General features: G+C 45.9%; 1 protein-coding gene across 1 annotated transcript in view; it reads right to left on the bottom strand.

The window, feature by feature from the left end:
* Positions 1-21714, bottom strand: part of BIN1 (bridging integrator 1) — a gene marked incomplete at its 5' end in the record, with an annotated part of 54399 nt that overhangs the window by 22830 nt on the left and 9855 nt on the right. The window contains 5 exons of the mRNA XM_009708856.1: positions 5049-5131; positions 7160-7235; positions 9074-9159; positions 14371-14463; positions 17175-17282. Coding sequence (XP_009707158.1) covers positions 5049-5131; positions 7160-7235; positions 9074-9159; positions 14371-14463; positions 17175-17282 — 446 coding nt within the window. The remainder of the gene's footprint in view (positions 1-5048; positions 5132-7159; positions 7236-9073; positions 9160-14370; positions 14464-17174; positions 17283-21714) is intronic.

Raw genomic sequence — 21714 nt, forward strand, 5'->3', positions numbered from 1 at the left:
AAATGCCAATGCTAATTTTGGCTGAGCCTCTTCCAGCCTGCCCCCTCTCCAGCGGCACCTTCATTCCTGCACTTGTTGCTTTGCACACATTTAGCCAGTGCAACCAGCATCAAGCGAGCTTGTCACCAAAATCCTCTGTCCTTCACGGGTCCCCGGGGAGCACACACTGCCCACACAGAGCAAAGTCCTGTCTCCAAACTGACTGCCTGCTCCAAGAAACACAGGAAAAAGCAAGAGTGTGGGGCTGTCCCCACTGACCAAATGTGAGTACCACAGTAAAAGCAAGTCAAAACAACAAGGTCATTGCTCTCTTTTTCCTTCCCATGAGCAATTGAGAAGTGATGCCAAATCCAGGAACATGAGGCAGCAAAAGGAAGGGGGTGTCAACTTTCTTCTGCAAATAGAGAGCTGGGAACAGGGTCTAATGCCGTTACTGCAGCTGAAGGGAAAACCAAAATCCCCCAGCCTCTTTCAGTGCTGCTGAGCTCCCAGACCCCTCATGAGGCTGTCTCATCTGTTCTGGAAGAGCAGAGTAACATCTGCAGATGGGGCTCCCGTGTGCTTGTAACAATCCTACGTTAAGAGGATGAAACCTGCTTTCCAATATGGTAAAAACAGACCAGTCATCTCCTGCCAAGTTCTCAAGTTAAAAAGAAAAGAGGTTGGTTTGCATTTCAGCTAAGACTGAGACAGGGCCTTTTAGCCAAATGAGGGTGTTTTTGTTTGGTTTTTTTTAGGATCAAAGCAGGCTGGAGAATTATGTAAAAAAAAAAAAGGGGGGGGGGGGAGGGGGAGCACCTACACACCCAAACATACAGTGGCACAAATGTATATTCTTGCTGCAGATCAGACAGTGACCGAGTCCCAGACCCTCCTTCCAAGCACCAGTGGTTGCATACCTCTTTGGGTCCCCAGTAGCTGCTCTAACAGCAGAAACCCCCAGCACAGCCCAGGTCAGGTACCTTAACCGCTGGGCCAGTTGGACTTTATCAGTGCAGAACAGGAGGATGTTGTGGCTAGAGTTCATTGAGATCAGATTTACTAGCTCTCCCTCTGCTGTAGCATCCATTAATTCTCAGTGATTGGAAATATTAGACCTCCTGCCTGGTGCAGGTACTACACTGGTCCAACCAAGGACCAGAGACAGACATCCAGAGCAGTACTCCTGTGAATTCTCCTTTTCCTGCAGTAGAAAACCTCAGAATAGTAACAACACAAGACATTCCTTCATTACTTTTCATTTGAGGATATAAAAATCAAGATTTGCCAATTAGATTCCCTGTGAAATTACCATTCTCCACCCTCCAACCTCTCACTTTACAGAAGATGCAAAGCAGAGACAAAAAGAAGGGTTGTGTGATTTGCCCTAGTCAGTGCCAAGCCAGGACCCGAAAAGTAAGGATCCCAATCCACCAGCACTTGCTTTTATTTCTGGCAAGACATCATCTTGAGAACTGTAATTATTTTATTTTCTTCCTGTAAGGACACCATGGACAGAATACCAACACAAGGACAAAGAAAAACAAAAATTAGAGGAAGTTTCCAAGCCATTATGCAGCAATTTCCACTTTGCTCCAGAGCATGTTCTTGTCAGAGTCCTTGACCTTGGCTATGGTAACTCTAGACATTGTAGCAATCCAGTTATTCAATGCCATCACTGTCTTGAAAGGTAAGATGCTGACATTAGTCTTTATACGAGACAACAAGCTTCCTTTTCCTTCAGCCCTGCACAACATTTTAAATGGATGGAGGAAGATAGTGAGGATTCTCAAGAACAGAGCAAGTAAGGAGCAAAGTTGGAAGCGTCCTTCTCCTACTTCCTCATCCTCCCAACTGCAACAGGTAGATAGGATAGGACTTCTAAGTGTGAAATACCTCCCTTGTGGTCCTCCCTGGCCAGGCAGGGAATGAGAATGCAGTGTTTCAGACCTGTTCAAAAGGACAAGCCCCACTAGGTAAAACTAGAAGTTATTAATCACCAAAATTGCCCATATTGCCCATGGAAAACCCAGCATTGCACTTTTAGTCACACAAAAACAACTGAACAGACAATGCCTGAGCTTTCACGCTGCCTTCTTAGATAGGAAAAGAAGCAAGGATTCAAACCAGGCACACAAGCAGTTAATGGGATTATCCAGACACAGAGAGATCTCAGCAGGACCCAACAGGCCATGAACACATCATATCATGCAAAGGACCCCTCTCCCATCACAGGGTTAAAACGTGCCAGGCTGTTAGAGTCCAGCAACAGCCTCTCCAGTTTTAGGAACTAAATCAAACGCGTATCGAAATGCTGCTCTCCGTACCGGTACCTGCTCATCTTTTTCCTCAGCCTGGCGAACAGTTTAGTTTTCTTTCTGTTGAGGATGGCACAGTCAAACCAGGGAGGAAAAGTTAAGCTTCCGAGCACCCATTCACTTGGTGCCACAAAACTCATTGTAATCAAGATGACAAAATCTCCTCTCTCTCACTCTCACACATACACGCACACACTTCCCTTTGTTCCTAGAAAGCTATGGCCTGGTTTGGAGAAGGTAGGAGAGGGCTTTTTGTGCCTGTCAAAGATCTAAATGTATGTGAGCAAACTAGTGTTTTCCCTGCTCTGTGGAATACGGGGCCAGGGTGCACATGGAAAAGAAGAAAAAGAAAACTGTACAGACCAGCAGAGAACCGTAAATGTCCTTTTTTCCACAGGTAATCACAGCTCCTCACTCTCCCCTGTAAATACTGGTACGCAACAAACAAGCTCCCCAATCTCCTTTACTTACGCAATCTGTGCACAGACCTATACATGGAACCTAATCAGCAGCTTTCCTACTACGTCTTTTTCCAGTTTGTCCAATTGTACTAGCATAATGCTACAGATCTCCTAGGTTTTCTAGGCATCTGAGCCCTGAATGTTCAATCTCCTTCAGAAACAAATCCCAAACATACGTCGAGGTTCCCAGAAACACATCAGCTGCTGTGCTACTCAGCCAGCATCAGATTCATCAGCCACAGTAATACTTCTGTAGGTCTCACATGAATGCCATGATGACATGCACAGATAATTGCCTCTCCTCTTATACCTCCTCATTAATTTCCTGCCATTGTGTCCATCTCCAATCCCCTTCCCAGTACAGAAGGGTTAGGGAAGCATCTGATCCTACTGCAGACCACAATAAGCAATCAGATCAGCCAGGCCTATTTCCTCCGGCACACTCTTGCTCCAGCCCTGCGCCACAATGACAGGCCAGATACGCAGGAGAGGCAGAAGTGCCTCGCAGCATTTCCTGGTCACTGCAAAACATATTTACTACCCTGGCAAATCTTTGCTACATCCTCCTACGACACCCTGCTCCACTGTGCTCAGGAGGAAGAGAGCCAATCTGGGGTAGGTCTGGCATCTCAACCAAGATGCAGGGAGTAAGTGATGAAGCAGCACCGCTCAGACTGCTGCCCTCACAGGGACCTCTCTGCATGCACTCATTTTCGGTTTTTAGGGCCATGTGGTCTCGTAGCCAGCCAAAGAGCACAGGACTGCAGCTGAGACACCCATTACAGCCCCAGATGAAGCCAGGGGTGGGAATCGTGAGGAAAAGTAATTTATTCATTTGAGGCTCTTTCAGGCCAGAAACCTCTTGTGACAACAACGAACATGTCTGGTCCAGGCTGTCACTACAGTCTGCAATCACTTCCTTGAGGAAGAAAGGAAGGAGGAGGAAGGAGCTGGACAAAACAATGGCTACAGCCTTCATCTGTCCTGGTACTTCATCCTCTTCCAAGGACCCTGGAGGATGCTGCTATCATAGACAACATGGCACATGGCAGCAAGAGGATAGACACCACAGCCTCCTCACAAGGCTTCAGTCTTGTTGGGTTGTGATGATCAACAGATACCACATGCTAACTTGGGAAGAAGATACTATTTTTACAGGAAGCATTTCTACTAGCGTCTTGGAAATTTGGTGTTAGCAATCCAAAATTCAGGGGCCAAACCCAACTCAAATGCCCTCTTTCTTTAGAGCTGGCAAACACCACACACCGCTGGAACAAGACATGCAAGTTGTCTGTGCACAACTGAAACAGGAGGTTAAACTGGGAGGAGAGACAAAGGAGCACAGAGGTCTCAACAGTTGATCTAGCCTTTCCGAATCAACGCATTCAGACCACAGCTTGCCCTTACTTCATGCTGACTTCACCTCCTCCCTCTGTCAATACACCAGCTGGGGACTTGGGCTGTGCTCCTGCTCACGCAGCACGTGGGATTAGCAACAGCTGGAAGCCAGAGCCCGACACTGTTTCATCACTCACGCATTTGGATGGGAGCCAGACAGTCTCATCCAGAGCCTGACCTCTCCCTCCCCTCTCAGTGCTAGAGAATGTGCAGACTTGCACTTAATCATACAGGACTGGACCCAGCTGAGGAAAGAAAACTAAAGGCCTGGAGGACACTCACTCCTTGCATATGCACAGATTGGATGTGCTCTGAGATCAGGAGGCCTCATATTAGTGAGGTTGCAACTACATCCCCAACACACAGACAGGAAATGCACCTCAGCTCGGTACACAGAAGGGACACAAGGCTTTGGCAAACAGGTGGTTCCAAGTTTGGAGGGCCAAAAAGGAGGCTGGGGAAACAAATGGGTTCTTGATGCTCAAGCTCACAATCTGCAGGTATATGGTGGAAGCTTTTGAGGGAAAGAATAGGACAGGTGCTGGGCAACAGGACCCAGAAGGAAGGGCAGCTCAGCATTACATGTCAGTGCATGGAATTCAACTTTAAAAAAGCAGAGCTGAGAGTCAGTTGCCTAAATATCAGCACCGAGTGAAAGTTTAGGCCTCCAGATGCTCTTCTAGAAAGGTGAGAGGTATTGCACTATGTCACCTAGCCCCAAGTGCAATCTTGGACGTGCTCTAGGGAGTCTCAGGAAGGCACTGGCTGGCTATATGCAGGTAGTCAGATCACTCCACAACTGACAACATGGAGGTTTTAATATCCCTGGTAGAGACATCCCTGTCCCTCCCTCCCCTGCTGAGGGAAAGACACTACTCCCACAGTTACTGACCTGGGCTGTGCTTTAATGGGGAAGGCATTGCCTGAGTACTGCTTGTCTAGACCCAGCAGAACATCATGGAGGTTTTGGTTCAACTGCAAAATACAAAAACAAAAGAAAGAAAAAGAATGAGAAAAGAGTCCAAGTACCAGAAGAGAGTCTGGGCTGGCCTGCACAGGCTGACCAAACACAGGCTTGTGCCCGGACATGTGCACATACTCAGCTATCCCAAGAGAGGACAGCCCTACATCTGTTTCCACTCTTCCATAGGGTATGAAATGCTGCAGCATTCAAACTGTTTAGGAGCTGCGGGCACCTTGTGGGAATGCTCTTTCTCCCTTACACAACATCCTATTTGCTTCTCTATCACCTGCCCCCAACAGTGTGCTGCCAGGTGTCATTGTAGAAGTGGGCAGAGTGTTTACTTAAGGGTCTATGTGCTAGAACTGAAACTTCACTCTAGATTCGTAGCCAAAGCTGTTCCTCAGACCTGCTTATCAAAGCTTGGGACGGCCATTTCAACTGTGGAGCCAAGGGCAGCTGGACTTCCAGTCAACAACAAGCCTTGACTTCACAGGTTGCCTGGACCATCTAGGTTTGGGCAGGACCTGGATATCTTTGCAGAACTGTAATATCAGGAGTTAAATTCTCCTTGGCACTGAAAGCTGCAATACTCTCTCCAGACACTCCTATTCTGAAACAGCCAAGTCATAAACAAGATGAGATGCCAGATTTATCATTGGTAGGAGGAGAGATGCAACGCAATCAATGTTGGAGGCATCGTGCCAGCAACACCAGCAGTTAATTGGATGCTATAGCAGTAATAAGAAACAGATGGTTCTTATGGAACAAAGCAAAAGCTCTGCTCTCATACAAAACTCCTCAGGAAAGAAAAATCCAAGATATGATACAAGACGAGACTTCCCATCTAACAAGCATCTTTCCCATGTCTTGCTGAATGTAAGTTAATAGCAACAAACTAATAATTATAACAATCCTCCCTATTCTTAACAACTAGCTCATCCCTCAGTGGAGTAGGCTATTAACTGGAAAGGTCCCCATGAAATGTCAGCAGGGCTCAAAATTGATGCATTACAAGTCAGAGGGCCCCTGACTGCTGGGAACTGAAGTACTATAATGTTGCTTGTTGCTTAGCAGCTGTCTTGTTGTCAGGATGACATTGGGGAGGGGATGGAATACAAGAGTTTTCCAGCTGGGCTCTGTCGCTTACCAAGATTAGTGCAACGTTTACAGAGGCCGTGCAACTCCTAGGAGCAGCGTACAGACCTAAGGAATTCAAGACTTCGCTAGCTTTTAAGTGAAAGAACAAGAACATATTTGTAAATTATATCGGCAATAGGGTGTTTTCTTGAGGTCTCTGCCGGGCAGTGGCACACAGCCAGGATCCAGCCTGCCACCACCAGGTTACAACACTGCTTACTGCTGTGATTCCCAACCGGTGGCCAACTGGTAGCCCATGCAAGGGCCATGCTAAGCACTCAAATGCCTTATTTTGGGTCACAGGGCAGGAAAGAAGCCAAAGTAGAGAGGTACTGCTGGGAAGTGCCTTCTTGAGGGACCGAGTGAGGTGGCCCTTAGTCTTTAGCCAACTTGCAGATTGGCCAGTTCCCTGCTGTTTCATCCCTGCAGCTAGAGACATGAGGGTTCACAGCAACTTGCTGCCAGGCAGCAGAGGAGGCAGCAAATACATACCAGGCTGAAAGTACCCAGGTTATAGGTTACAGATCCATAACGTAGACAAACTAAAAAAAGAGAGCAAGAGATAGGCCTGAAAGTGGCTTCCCTTCCCTCCGTGGACCTGCAAGTAAGCCTTGCCAAGTGACACAAATCCCCCACTGCTGCATGGCTCTCTGGTCTCTTCCCTGTGCTCCATCCCTTTACTTTACAGACAGCCTTTCTCCCAAGTGGCTCAGAAGAAACTAAGGGTTAACATTTTCCTCTGACGTAGGGCAAATGCTCTGTGTTCTCCAGACCTTTTTTTCAGGTTTGTTTGGTTTTGGGTTTTTTTTTGTGTTTGGGGTTTTTTTTGTTGTTGTTGTGTTGTTATTTTAATAATAGTGAGGAGAGGGTATATTAGTAGGATAACCTGTTAGTTGCCTTACCTTGCTCATTTCTTTATGGAAGTTCTCTTCTAGGCCTGCTATACTCTGGAATGTGTTGACGTAGAAACCAACACGACTGCCAAATGAAAAATGAGACAGAAGAACTTAACGGACACAATGCTGTCCCAAAAACTTTCATTTCTGCCCATTCTGCTACCTCTCACCCACCATTCCCAGTCAAACTCAACTCTGTCAGGTCTGGCACATGCTGGAAGAGAAGGGTGGCAGAGACACCTGAAGGGAGTGATGGAGCAAAGGCCAGGTATGGGGCAAACATGTCCAAGGTAAGACGGAGGTCAGGTGGGATAGGATCTGAATTTGTGCTGGCTAAAGGGAGGGGGGCACACACGAGAAAAGAAAAGAGAGCCAGTGGTAGGGCAATGGAAAGGAAAAGAACAGAGGCTGTGACGCAGATGACGTGGGGGGAGAGCTGGGGGAATTGGTAGGAGGACAGATACTAATTCACTCAAGTCCCTCAGCACCAGGGGAAGCAAAAAAGCATGAACTGTTTGCTTCAAGGGCAGAAGAGTAAGAAAGCATAGGATAGGCACAGAGAGCAACAGGAAAGCAGAAGGATCAGCTGGATAGCAGGAGCCTGTGAACAACCTGTAGCACCTTAAAATCCCAGCAGCTGCCTGCCACCCTCCTTCCTCTAAGCCAGCCTGCCAGCTGCCAATAGAGACTGCTGTACCAGCACCCAGCTAGAGGAGCAACAGCAGGAGGGAGATGCTCTCTAAGGCCAGAGGCATCACTGTTCTGCACATGGAACCACCTAGATGCCTGTATCCCTCCCAGCTCCTTCCTCAGCCAGACCTGCACGCTGCTTTGAGCAAAGAGTCCTGATCCAGGCTGGGAGGAAAGGGGAGTGAAGGCACGACATCAGCACTTTGCTTTCCTGCCCTGCTACTGCCCACTCTCGCCATCCCCCACAGACCAGCATTGCCAACCCATATGTGATCACTGCATTTAAAAATAAGAAACCGGGACACTCCTAGGAGGATTTTGCCTACTTTCCACTGTGCCCTTCCGATACAACAGCTTCTGCTGCCCTCCAGTTCATCCTCCAAGCTAAATATTAAGTCTGTTTCTTTCTCCTCACTTTCCATCACCATAATCACTGGTACGGCAAATCCATGGTCTCTCAAGTCTTTCTATTCTCTCAGCCCATTTTCTTCTGCCCAGGCTATGTTTTGTTAAATAGAACACAACAGAACAGTTGTAACTACTAGTTCCTCACTGGGTCCCACGTCACATAGCCAGGAGCACATTTAGGGGCAAGAGAAGGCAGCCACATCAGGATCCTTCCCTCATCTTTGTTCACCCAATTGCCCAAACCTGAAAGTGGCATCCAAAGCAGAGCAACCTGTCCTCTCATCCTCCCTCTGTGTTAAGCCTGCTGCTTCACCAGATGCTCATAAGCTTGCATGGTGAGACACAGAGATCAAGGCATCACCTCTTGGCTCTCTCCAACCCTGGTGACTGAATAAACCCCTTCAACATCTCATCTTCCCTCAATCAGCTAGCTGACATACCCACTCAGCTGCAGATGTTCCTTCCAGTCAGCCAGCTCCACACCCAAAATCTTAGTGACCCAGCCTGCTCTGTCTGCTGTCCACAACAAAAGCTGGGCCATTACCCAGGAAAGTTGGGCAGAGTTGGTGGGGCAAAGGAATTAATCAGAAAAAGCATAGAAACAGTTTCTCTTTGTAGTAAAACTGAGTTTTTCATGAAGATCATGAAGCAAAGCACAGAAAGCCCAGGGTGCACCTGGCCAAAGGGAATCCTAGGACAGACTCTCGAGATGATCCAGAAAACAAGAGCAGAAACCCAGCCCAAGCTAAGCAGAACAGTGATACAAGAGCTTCGATATTTGCTTCCTTCCAACCAGCCCTTAGGAAAACTTCCAGCACTCACCTATTCCATAGTGAAGGCAGCTCCTCCTGCAGATCAACGTTCATCTCTTCAAACACTTTCTGAGCCTTTACTAACTCCTCTTCCGCCTTAATAACAGAGAAGGGAGATTATCAGCTCCAGCACAGACAAGTACCCTGCAGAGTTGGGACAACTGTGACTCTTTTGACTTATTTGGGAGGCCAGGCAAAATTCTGGCATGTGGTAATCTTCATCCCAAATGAGTCTCCCAGGAACCAGAGGTGCATCACAAGTGATCCGATGCCTCTTCAGCTTGCATGTGTTACTCTCAGGCTTTCTCTCAATGGATTTCCCTGTTTGGGTACTCAGAATTCAAACATCCACTAATGTGTTTTAAGTTCTACAAATTTTCCTGGCTTCAAAAACTTAACAGAGCTGGTCAGGCAGTTCAGCCTCCAGCTTGGATACAGATGAAGATAACAGTGGCTCCTGTCCCTTGCCAGGTCTCTGAAAGAGTTGAAATCCATCCCAAATGGTGTTGAAGAAGAATCCTCCCTCATGGGGACTCTCTTTGCTCAGGTAAGGTCATGCCAAAGCCCCATCTCTTCTGAGGAAGGGAGGAGGCCTGCATCCTTGGCCGATACAGCTATCACACAGCTGACGGGAGAAGCAAGGAAGGGTATGCAAAGCATGAGTTGTGCCAGCAGGAGGACAGGCTGGAGCGCTTGAGCAGCAGGTCTTGGTTTCAGTGGTCTCACACAAGAGCAACCCCTGGCTGGCTGCTGGCCACCAACACCAAAGGAAATATGCCTCATACAGGACCTCTTTCTCACACTTGAGAGTTTAAATTTGATCTGTTCATTTGACCTAGACACTGACAGACCCTAACACTGATACATGAATTCTGTCAGCTTTCAGTGACAAAAAGGATGATCCTGGTTTCTGTTGCTGACAGCAGACACCAGCAACAAGAACATTCCCCTTCCTATACTTGTCCTAGGTGACCTCTTGCTCTTTTCAGTGCCCTGACTTAAAACTCAAAGCTTGTTAATTAAAACGTTTCTATTCTGCAATTTGCAACAGCACAGTGTTCTCCCATAACCCTGTGCAGTGGGATGCAAATCCCTGCATAAGCAACCTAACGACACATCTCAACAGGAAGGTCAGCACGAGTGCCTACTTGTGTGTGTGGCAACACCACCACAGGGCTCTGCAAAGAGCAGGCAAGCCACTGTGGAACTGGATCTCTCTAGAAGCCTGAAGCCAGACTCCTACCCCTTCTACAAAATGATGTTTTACCTTCTTTGTGCCAGCTTTATTAAAGAAATTAAAGAAACTCAGCTTACTACTCCTTAGTGACAGGTATATGCAAAGACAGGATTGATGGGGGAAAAGGACTTAAAAATATTTTGCAGTTCAGGATCCTGTTTCTCAGAGTGTTGTGTAGGATCTTTACACCCTCCATTTCTCTCCTGACTTATGAGCAAGCCACAGAAGCTCCTACTTTCCAGCTAACGCCACCTTTCAGAAGGTCACTCTTTGCTGCCAAAGGCAAGGCTAAGACTTTGTATTCAAGATCAGAAGAGAAAGTTTTCCCCAGAAAAAGACACAACTGGGAGGCATTCAAAAGCTAAGCAGACCTTGTGAGGAACAGGCAGGGGGAGAAGGGGCCATGATGCTTCCACCCAGAAACCCCTATATTTCGCTGCTACACTCACTGAAAAACCCAACATTTCGAGAGAGTTTGCACAAAACAAACAAAAAGCCCATTTAAACAGAGACACAGTTTATGCTGGATCAGAGATGATGATCACAAAGACTCATTCTGCCTTAAAAATCTCTCTATGAATGAATGTTTCTAATGTAACCATTTTAAAGGGAGGAAAAAAATTCCAGTCCATCCTTTGGCTTTATCTTATGCTAATTTCCAAACTAGACTGGAACCAGAATCAACCCAAGAGATGGGATAGCTGGGAGATGAGGCACTATTGAATGATGTTAGTTTTTCAGATATGGTGAATATTAATAATAGCCTTTCCCTCTCTCGTTTACCTGTTCAGAAGGTCAAAAAACCTAGAAAGCAACATGTGAATATTGTGACATCTCGAGGCAAAGGCAAAATCAGCAACAGGCAACGTTCACTCTAGAGTAGCTGTAGGAATCAGGGATCCATCTAGTGCCTGTGGCTCAGCTAGTGCTCTTATTTCCAGGTATAGCATTGAATGAATTCTTCGCTCCTTTGCCAGCCCAGGGATCTTCTCACCAGCGGAATTTATTCTGCTTAGAAGCAAGGGTCCTGACACTAGATAGCCCTGACTGCTTCCAGCCGGAGCCGAAGACAGATGTCAACTCGATCATGAGACCTGCTAGAGGAAAAGCCAGCTCATGCAGTATGGTGGGGAAAGGAGGAGAGGCATAGGTTTCAGGGCAGAGCCCATCGCTACTGTATCTGTGCACTTTATTTCAGCTGTCGTCCTTGTCAATCTGATGGGGAATTGAGGCAGAAGGACATCACGAACACCCAGGTCCATGAAATGTGATCTCCAAAAATTCTTCCTCTCCTCTCCCTGTCTGAAAGGGGGAAAGTTTGAGCAGGAGCTGGACAACCCAAATGCTTTCCTGCCCTTTTGCTGGCCAAGGCTCAGAGTGCCAAGCACAACCAGTTCAGTTCTGACAGAGAGGCACTTATTCCACATTATGTTTCCTAACATCATGCATCCCAGCACTCAAGAGTGTCTGGCAATGTCCAGTCTGGTGTTTTCAGGCAATCGGGTGACTATTTCTCTTCAAATACTATGCTGTGAACTGTTGTAATTACGCACTGCTCAGTAAAAAGTTTAGGTATCCATGAGGCAGGGGTAAGGAGAGCTGGGTGCCTCACTCCAGGCCCAAGTCCCCATCAGTCCCAGCCAGTTTCTGCTCCTCGGAAGGGCAGCATGGCCCAGGACTCAACTTGCTGGCTTTCTCCTACAGACAGAGATACCCTTCTGTTATAGCTGCAGCACTAAAGATGTCGCTTTTTAGTCTGTGTTCAGCATTTCAGGGGAGCTTAGCAAAAAAGGCAAGAATTTGCTGTTCTAAGCCATTTTCCCTTTTGTTTCAAAAAAGCACAGTCACTGCAATTTGTAACTGAGAGCATGCAATAGCAACCCCCTCCAGCAGACTTTACAGAAAACCCCCATTTTATTGTTTTTATTAGTAACTGCTAAAGGCCTAAAAGGCCAGCAGTTTGCACACTGAGGGAGGGACTCGGCTTTAGAAATAATAGGTCTCGCTCACCCCATTTTTGCTTGGAGGTTGTAAAATTATCAGGCAAGAAGAGACAGCAACACAGCTGCTGGTAAGAAGAAGGACTTTTTTTTTTTTTTAGGCTTAACATTCTGAAGCTCCTCAATAAATGAAGTGTCATCAGCCCTCCTGCTTTTATCAAGAGCTTAATGAGATTTACAGTTGTCATTAACACCTTCAGTCTTGAAGTCATGTGAATATAAAAACTGAAGCCTTTTACTGCCTGCTCATGTTTGTGAAGAGTGGAAAACCTACAGGTTTGGAACACAAACTAATCTTGAGATTTATTTTTTTTGTTAGCCCTCAATCAAAATAATAAAAAAAAAAAATACTTGCACAATTAGAAACAAAAAATTATGGTTGGCAACAGTATGTTTAGTTTAAGAATGAAAGAGGAAAAACTTAAAGGAGGACTTAACTTGATTTGAAAATACCTGACTGAAAATATTAATGCCACGTAGCAGGAGGTTAACACTCCTGTAACACAGCAGGTGGAAAGATCACATAACCCCTTGTCACATGCTTTAGGGCAAAGTCACCCAACACAGTGAAATTATCGAATGACTCTTGGGGTAGCCTGTCTAAGATCAGAGTGCAACAGATGAGGGAGCACTCATAGGTACCATTTCTCTAGGCAATCGCGGGTGCTGGCGTTATTCCCAGTCACCCCAGCCAGTCTGAGAATAGGAAAAATACCCAAGAGCTGATTTATTTGTGGCTTGAGAAACTTCCCATACCTGCTTTCTAGTCCTCCAGAAATCCTGTCAGCCAAGGACCACAACCATGCAGATCGCTCCCAGCATGGCCGGCCAAGGCACAGGAAAAGCCTCCGGGGAGCCTGCCAAATGTCCTTCTCCCTTCAATCAAGAAGCAATACATATTTCCTCCCTTTGCTATACATCTTAAGTAGGGCTGCTAACAGTTATTCTTTCCCCAGGCTTTATTGATTATTGGTAATCTAGTCTTTTCCCTGATCTGCAGTCATAAACTGGCTGTGAAAAATCCAGGTGCTTTATAAGGTGAGAGCGATTTAGTGTTTCCAAACTGCAATTCATTCACTGACAAGGAATGTGAAAAGGTAGCAGCATTTGAATGAGAACAGATGACCTCACCAGGAACTTGTGAGCAGGTAACTGGCGCTCTCCCAGTCTGGGTAATGATTTACTATCCCTTGCTCATTGAAAGCATTTTCTTCTCACTGACTGTTTTCTGTCAGCTCTCTCTTATCCCTTAAGGAGTTCCAAGGCAGATTTCATCAGGAGGTCACACTTCTATGCAAGTAGGATTGAAATTCTTAGTCCCTGCAGTTTCTCTGAGCTGCTCTCATGTCCCTCAAGATGCTATAACCTAAACATTTGACCAAGTTCTGCCACGTGACGTAACCATGACCTCAACCTGGAGCTCTTCAAACACATTATATGGGTGTAAATTCCCTGGTCTGGGCCCACCTCTTCTCCCATGCAGACTGAAACTCTGTATATCTGAAAACAGCTCTTTTAGACCACAAGAGCCAGGACAGTGCCCATTTTGGAAACCTGGATTTTACCACAGGAGAACGTTGCAACCTAACTCAGCAGCCATAGAATCATAGAAATGGCTTTTGAAGCAATGGTGGTTTGGGTTTTTTTCTGTCTTTACTCAACAGCACAAATGCAGAAGCCAATTTTTCACTGTTTCCTCTTTTTTTTTTTTAAACAGCAACAACAAAAATTGGCTGCTTCTCTTAGAAGAAAAAGAAAGCTATAATTGGAGGAACTACACTACATTGCCTTTTGCCCTAGCATTATTCCATAGCCTTTCTTCATTCTCATTTCATTTTAGGGGAAGAAAACAATAGTCCAGTATTAACACACCTGGTTAGAAATCAATAGGACAGGCACAGATTCATTCATTGGTCAGCAACTTCCATGTGTCCACTGTGGCTCAGGAGGATCAAGGACACACTTAACAGAGAGGACTAGAGTGAACGTTGCCTACAGATTAGTTGCATGGTACAATCTAGAGCTCAATATAGCGCATGCAGGGTTAGAGCCAGGTAGATCAGCAGTCACCTGATTTCGGAGCAGATTAGTTTGCGCAACGAGGTGAGCTTGTAGCTTCCCTTGACACCACTGAGGCGCGGCTTTCTCAAGCAGCGAAACAGGCTGGGGGGAGGGAGCATGTTTGAGTGAAAAGAGACAAAAATAAACAGAGAACAAGAGAGACACAAACATGTATCTTTCAGGATAAAAAAATTAAAATCACAACAGAGAGTGTATTTAGAGGCTGGGCCAAACCAGTATCACCAAGGCAAGAGAAAAAACAAACATCCCAGACCGATAGTTATGAATCCTTTGAAGCATGCCAAGTTTAGCAGTAATTAATGCTCCAGTGTGGGCTGGGACACTGCAGACCAGCCAGGCAGCTGCAAAGAGCAACAGATATAGTTGTTAGTGACCCAGCATACAGACAACCCTACTTCCGAGTCGTGGCTGTGAAGTAGGAGCTCCTTAAAGAGAGGTCAGGATTAATTAACCGTCGTAATTATTTGCATGCAACAGCTGAAAATCCACAGTGCTTTATTTTAATGGCAGGTTGTGAGTTTAGCATAAGTGGCAGGAGTCCTGGCTGGGAAAAGAACATCCATATATTAGAGAAGAAAAAAAGACCATATAGCTCCAAAAAGTACTTGCATTGCTGTTTCTGTTACTATACCATGAAACATTAATCAAGTGTGTTCCCATTTATTTGTATGCTGTGTCATAAACAAGATTTCTCTTTCCTAAGGGCCTGTCATCGTATTTCAAAGTACGTTACACTGGAACAACTCACAGGTCACACGAGCAAAATCGCAGTCACAGGAACAGAGAGGTGAAGTTCCCACGTCAGCCTAGGCACGCTGAGCCCTGGCTGCTGCCCGCAGCCCTGCAAGCATGGGACCACAGGCTGGGCTGTGAAACCTGCCCATTTGGGAAGAGCACACATACATAACCTCTAGGGACTCACTGCTCCCGTCTTTACAAGATCAGGACAGGGCAATGTGTCACATATTATGCCATGCATGAGTTTATGGCTTAATGCGCAGAGGGTAGAAAGATCTGATCCAGTACACTCCTTGGCTAACGAGAAGAGTCTGATCAAGTACTAAGAGACACTTGCACAGGCTGAATCAGGAACAGAGCACCCAAATCCTAAATCTCAACATTTCACTCTTCAAACTGCACTGTTCTTTATACTTCAACAAAAGAGCAACAAACAATCCCTTGTTAACAATGTCTTGTCTGAGCACTTGGGGCAACACAAGCGAGTGCAGCAATGACAAAGGCAAGGAGCTTTTTTTGGTGCAGATCGCCAGGTACCAACCCGAGTAGATGAATTCCTACAAAAACCATTTCCATTGCAGCAAAGATCCCACAGGCACACAACAATAATAATACCACGCCCCAGGGAAATTCTGCTTTTACCCCCAAACACAGTGAAGTACTGCTTTGAACAGAAGGCACAACCAGCTGGGCCTCATGCCTTGCATACAGAACCAAGACTTGCTTTGCCACACAAATGATGCAATGACACCTGAGCCATCAATCTCTCTCCCTTTTGTCTGTCAAGGTTAATCACAGTGTATGCACTGGGTGAGCAGATCATTGATGACTTGCTGCTTAAAAATAAAAGTACTGTGGTCATTAAAATGAGGTCTTTTGCTTCAGGGGAGAGATGCATCTTTATTTCTTCCATACAGGAGAAACACTAGCATCTCTCACATTGCCCAAATTTCCCCCTACCAGAAATAACTCCAAGCAAAGGATGACAACTCTTGTCAGTCTGGAAAAAGATACAGATCCAGGCTCTTTCTTTCCTGTACTGCTTCTAGCCTGAAGAGTCCTGATGTGCCATGGCCCACACTCAAGAGAATTAAAGATGTCTCCCCAGCCCTGGACTATTCTGTTGTGTCAAGACCCGTCCTGTAGAGTGGAGCATGTCTGTTCAAATCCACACAGGGTACAGGAGTAATCCACAGTTCATTTTCTGAGCAAGTATTCAAACCATGCACCTTCTCTAAAACAAAGTTAGCACTACCACTTTTCTTCAGCTACATTGAAAAGAAAATCAAAAATTTATTTTTAATGAAATGTATTTTAATAAAAAAAAAAAATCCTTCACTTCCTTGTTGGGCATGCTGTGTGGTTAACCCTGGATCAAGCTGTTCACAGGTATGAAAGAAACCACGCCCTGACAAGAGAAAACTCTTGTTTTTCTGCTTTCAGCCATATTTATTATCCAGTTATGGTGACCGACAACAGAATACAGTCATCAAGTATGCATAGGGTGCACATCTACCAATGAACTTGTAACTCACACTCCTAAGGGTCTGTTCTAGAACACCAGAGGACTTCACAAACATAACCAACCTTAAGCAACATTCAAATACTTACTCTTGCCACTGCTCTAAGCTAGGGAGACAGAGCCCCAAGAAGTAGACAAACTGGAAATTTTTCCAGGGCATTCCAAGGTTGTGCTTCCCCCAGAGACACACAGGCTTTTCTGACAGAGGTTACTGGTCCTGCAGTATCTGAGGAAATGCACGCCTAGGTCTTGGCCACTGAGAGATGCAGACTGATGATGGTAGGTCTGAATCAACTCAGAGACCTTCCTGCCTTCTAGGACAACTAAACAGAGGGGAAGGAAATACCTAGCAAACCCTCACCAGTTCATGACACCTCAATGATCTTAATGGTCCTTTCCAACCGAAATGACTCTGTGATTCTATGAAAACGCATCCAGTGAAGAGGTACACGTGCACTTAAAAACCGCTCAGTATGCAAACACAGACCTCCCCAAATGAAAGGATGGCTGCACAGCCGCCTTCTTGCTTTACCTTTGCAATTTTGGTTTCATCCTTCTTCTTTGCAGTTTGCAGGGCTTCAAAGTGGTGTCTGGCACTGTCGTAATCCACAAGCTTCCTTCCTCGCTTTGCTATACGAGACTAAAAAAGATGGAGAAAAGAGTTGTGACAACCTTCCCCAGCAGCCAAAACCACAAAGCCTCTCAGGAAAACCTCCCCTCCTCTTCACCCAGCTTCCAGAGCACCCCATGCTCTGCCCACAAAGGACGCCCACTGGACACTCTGCACAGGCTGCCCAGAGAGGTGGCCCTGGGAGCCACCTGTGACAACCACCATTCTAGAGGGACCTGCTCAGGAGGAAAGCGGGCCCAGCCAGGGAAACCAAAGGGATCCAACCAACAACAGGTCCCACCTCTGGATGACAGCCATGTTTTCAGAACTGTAGCTCTGGTGTGCCCTAAGCCCCCCTGTGTGCCTACATCCTACAGGCACCTGCTTCATCATTTTCAGAGCCTCCTGAGGGCTGCCGCCAGATTCTAACTAACCAGCTCACAGCCCTAGTTCACATAGAAGCTCAGAAGATGAAGTTCAACAAAAGAAGGCATTTTTGTTGCCAGAACGAAAGCACTCATCCACATGCTCAAAATATACCTAGGGCAGCATTTTGGACCCTGCAACAGGAGGTCCAGACAGACGTGACTGCAGCCACAGGCAGTTGTCCATCGTAAGTAGCTCTTAAGCAGGAGAAGTGCAAGAGAAAACCTGTAGCACTGCGCCACTAACAGACAAGACACACTGTAGCTGTAAGAAATGCAAGGAGGGAGCCAACTGTGCACTGGACTTGTGTTCAGGAATGGAATCCTGACAAGTCCTGGGTAAGAATCCAGAACAGGCAGTAGTCAGGCCTGTGGCCTGATCCTCCACTACCCTTCTTCATCTGAGGTGCCTCAGGCTCTGTCCCCCAGCAGAGTTTCACCTCAGCGATGCTCAGGCATACTGGGCTGCCCTGCCTTAAGAACCGTCCATCCCCCTTAGACCCTCGCCTCCTCCACTCTCTACAAACACCCCAGATGATCTGTGTTGGAGCACAGGTCTTCCTAGCCTGAGCCTAGCACCACTCCAGCTCAGAGCGCCTGCTCCAGCATCAGTGATCAGCAGTCTAGAGACAGGCTGAACAATTGGAGTGAAAAGGCATGGCAAGGAGCCAGGAGGGTTTCTAATTAACCACAGCACCCAGAAAAATGGAAAGTAAAGAAAGTACTGGGATTTACTTGCAAAAGCAAAATCCCCCCCTTCACTGCACTTGGCAGGGAGATGCGGTCTCCTCTCCCTAAGCTCCTGCAGATAAGCTGCAAAACCGCACTCAGGGCTGATCTTTCTGCCAGACCAGCTGGGACCAGTTCGTATGTCTCCCACACATGCTCCTCTGCACTTTCAGCAAATGCTGGTGCAGCTCTGTGTGAGTCACAGCGGATCCACAGGATCTCAGCCACACGCATACCCAAACTGATTTCAAAGCACTCAGCTGACTCCAAAAGAGGAATCACGAAGAAGCTGAGCCACCCCGCAGTCGAGGTCACTAGAAGACACCTCCCAGACATCACATTGCCAGTCAGGCACAGAGACAGGATGTCGGAGGGGGCTTCCAGCAGCGTGACGATCTCTGAGATGCTAGTTAACACATCTTACACACAGAGCAGATAAAACACATGGCTGGATCTGGGATTTAAGAGGGAAAGGATTTTTTCCCCCCAGGCCAGACTAGTAGAGATAGCTGGAGTTTTGCCCACCTCTGACATAGCAAACAGCCACTTTCAGGTTTTCCTGTCACCCCACCAGGGACATTTGATTCAGTGTCACCCATCTCTCAAACACAGTCACTCCTACCCTTTTTTTGCAGCTTCCGATCTCGTAAGCCCCACCTTCACATTTCTACTAGAGTACGTGGAAATGCAGACAGTGCATCTGTACCTGGCAGCGAGTCCTCCTGGAGTAACCCCCGATCACACCATTGCCCACGATGGCAGTACTGGGACCTAGCCCAAATCTGGAAGGCTGCAGGGTAGCCTCCTTGTATGACTCTAAGACGGCTGCAGCTACCCACCATCTGGAGGTAAAAGCTAAACTGCAACAGAGTTTACTGCTTTGCAACAAATCCATCTCAATTTGAAGTTGCTTTAAAAAAAAAAAAAAAAAAAAAAAAAAGAAAAAAAACCCCACACCCAAACCACCACAAAACACCCTTTACTGATACTTGGTTTTAAACCTAGTAGAAACAGGGCATCAGTTTCAGTGCAAGACAGAAAATTGCTAATTCCACTACAGAGACCTATACTCTTATTGTATACTCTGCAACCCCAACCAAAAACTTATTCAGAAAATATCATAGACTATACAAGAGTCCTACTTCAAGAAGTTACACATACTGGCATTCAAAGAACAGATAAAGTACTTTTTGCATTCTCATTTTTCAAGTTAGAGAAGATAGAGAGGCTTTGTTCACCCCTTCCCACCCAACATTTTAAAATTATTCCCCTTAACTTATAAAAATTCCTTACTAAAAGAATGCTATATTTTCACATTACCTGCTGTGGATCCCATTTTAAGTCCAAAATACTCCAGGGAATTTTTCCAGCTCCTCAAGTGAAGAAGGATTCAGAATATATTAGAATTTAACAAAAAATAATGCACGTATGATCTAACTCATCACACATTTGAATTACTGGGCCGTTAACAAAAAGCAGGCCTTCACATAACTAAATTAAAATCATCTTCTCTCCATAAATCATCTTTCATTACCACAGTAATGCCAGAATTCCAAGAAAAGCAGAAAATTTGCTTTTGTGGAAAACAAAAAAAAACCAGAAAACTATTACCACAACAACAAAACACTCAAATATTCTGTAAATTACGTAGGACTACAATATTTTTCCTGCCAACCTCAAGAACTCCAATTCCTTATGTGAAGCCAAACTACACTTTTGTACAACCGTAGCAACCCTTCAACAACAGCACTTATAGGAGAGTTTCCACCAGTTGAAGACAACATACTTGATTTGAGCACTTCTCACTGCTCTAGGGTGAGGAGGATGATGCATCCAGCTGAATTACCAATAAAAACATACTGACCTTTTTAAATTCATACCACTAAAAGTCCATTTTAAACAAATAGCCAACTCTTGTGAAACATACCCATATCTTATTGTAGGAACCAACAGAATTCTCGCTCATTTTAGGAAGGGAAGCAGAGGTGAGTAGTACTCTCTCTAAAGCATTACTTAAATTATGCATAAAATTGCTTTAACTTCCCGTTTTCTAGAGCATCATCTGAAGACTGAGAAAGGAACATTAGTAATAAACACCTTCATGGACCATTGGGAAGTGAAAGGATCCATAGGAGCTCAGTGCCTAACACCTTGAGTTTTGGTGGTATTTGGGCGGTCCCAGTCTTGCACTCCATTTAAAATCCTACTGCAAAACCTCGGCAGGACCCCAGCAGAATGAAGAAATCCTGAATATCCTCAGCATGGGAAAAAGTGACACTCTGAGGTGACTCAGTGCACAGCCAACAAGGCTGGTAAAATGTCATTTGGAGTGAAGCAGTGCAGAAGTCTGAAACTACAGCAAGCCTGAAATAAAACCTTCTGCTTAGGAAGCAGTGCATGAGTCTCTGTGCTGCTGAGGTACACGGCATCACACTACAGAAAGCAATCGGCTCTACAGCCTTGAGCAGGTGGAAAGCAACAGCAAGCCTCTTTGCCCTTCCCCACTTCAGACTTCCAGTAACAGAAGAGGCTGGAAAAATGAAGCAAAACCAAGGAGCCCCGAGAGACAAGGACACTGCTGTTAGGGCTCATTTTACAAGCCTATGACCTGTCCCTCTTTGATACAGCACAATCTTCTCGAAGCAACAAATATTGACAAATGTTTTAAGAGACATGTGGTGGGGAAAGGGTTGTTTTCACTGGGAAGTAGCCAAGCTGATACTTCCCATATGGTGATATCATTACTAGTGCTTCCATATGGTAAAGACATTTCCCACATAACCTTCTCAAAAGGAATGGAGAGGATCTAACTGTGGGGGAAGGGAAGCTCACGGGACATCATACAAACCCAGGACCTTGGATACAATCTCCCTCAAAAAGATGCCTATCCAGCACTGCCCCTTCCCTACAACAAGCTGGTTATATGCACAGCAGGACTTCAGGGAATGCAGAAATCTGCCTTCCACACCAGCCGCTACCTATAAAGCGCATTTGCCACTAACTGCTTCCACAATGCTTTGTACTCACAAGGAAGTTAAAAAAACAAAGGATCAAAAAGAGATACTGAGAGCTTGTAAGTTTTTATTGACACTGCCCTCTGGCACTACAATATAATAGGAAACTTTATGGATCCTCCTGTTTTACACATATGTTTTCTCTTCAGCATCTTTCCCCTGGATTCTTCACTCTCATTTCAAGCCCAAAGGAGAACATAACATTTTCACATGACCCAGAGCTGCAAAGATCTTGGCTGCTGTAAAAGGACAGCTTGCAGCAGCACAGCACATACATCCTCCTAAAGAAGATGC

This window comes from Cariama cristata, unplaced genomic scaffold, assembly GCF_000690535.1.
Source record: "Cariama cristata isolate BGI_N322 unplaced genomic scaffold, ASM69053v1 scaffold13380, whole genome shotgun sequence".
Taxonomy (NCBI): Eukaryota; Metazoa; Chordata; class Aves; order Cariamiformes; family Cariamidae; genus Cariama; species Cariama cristata.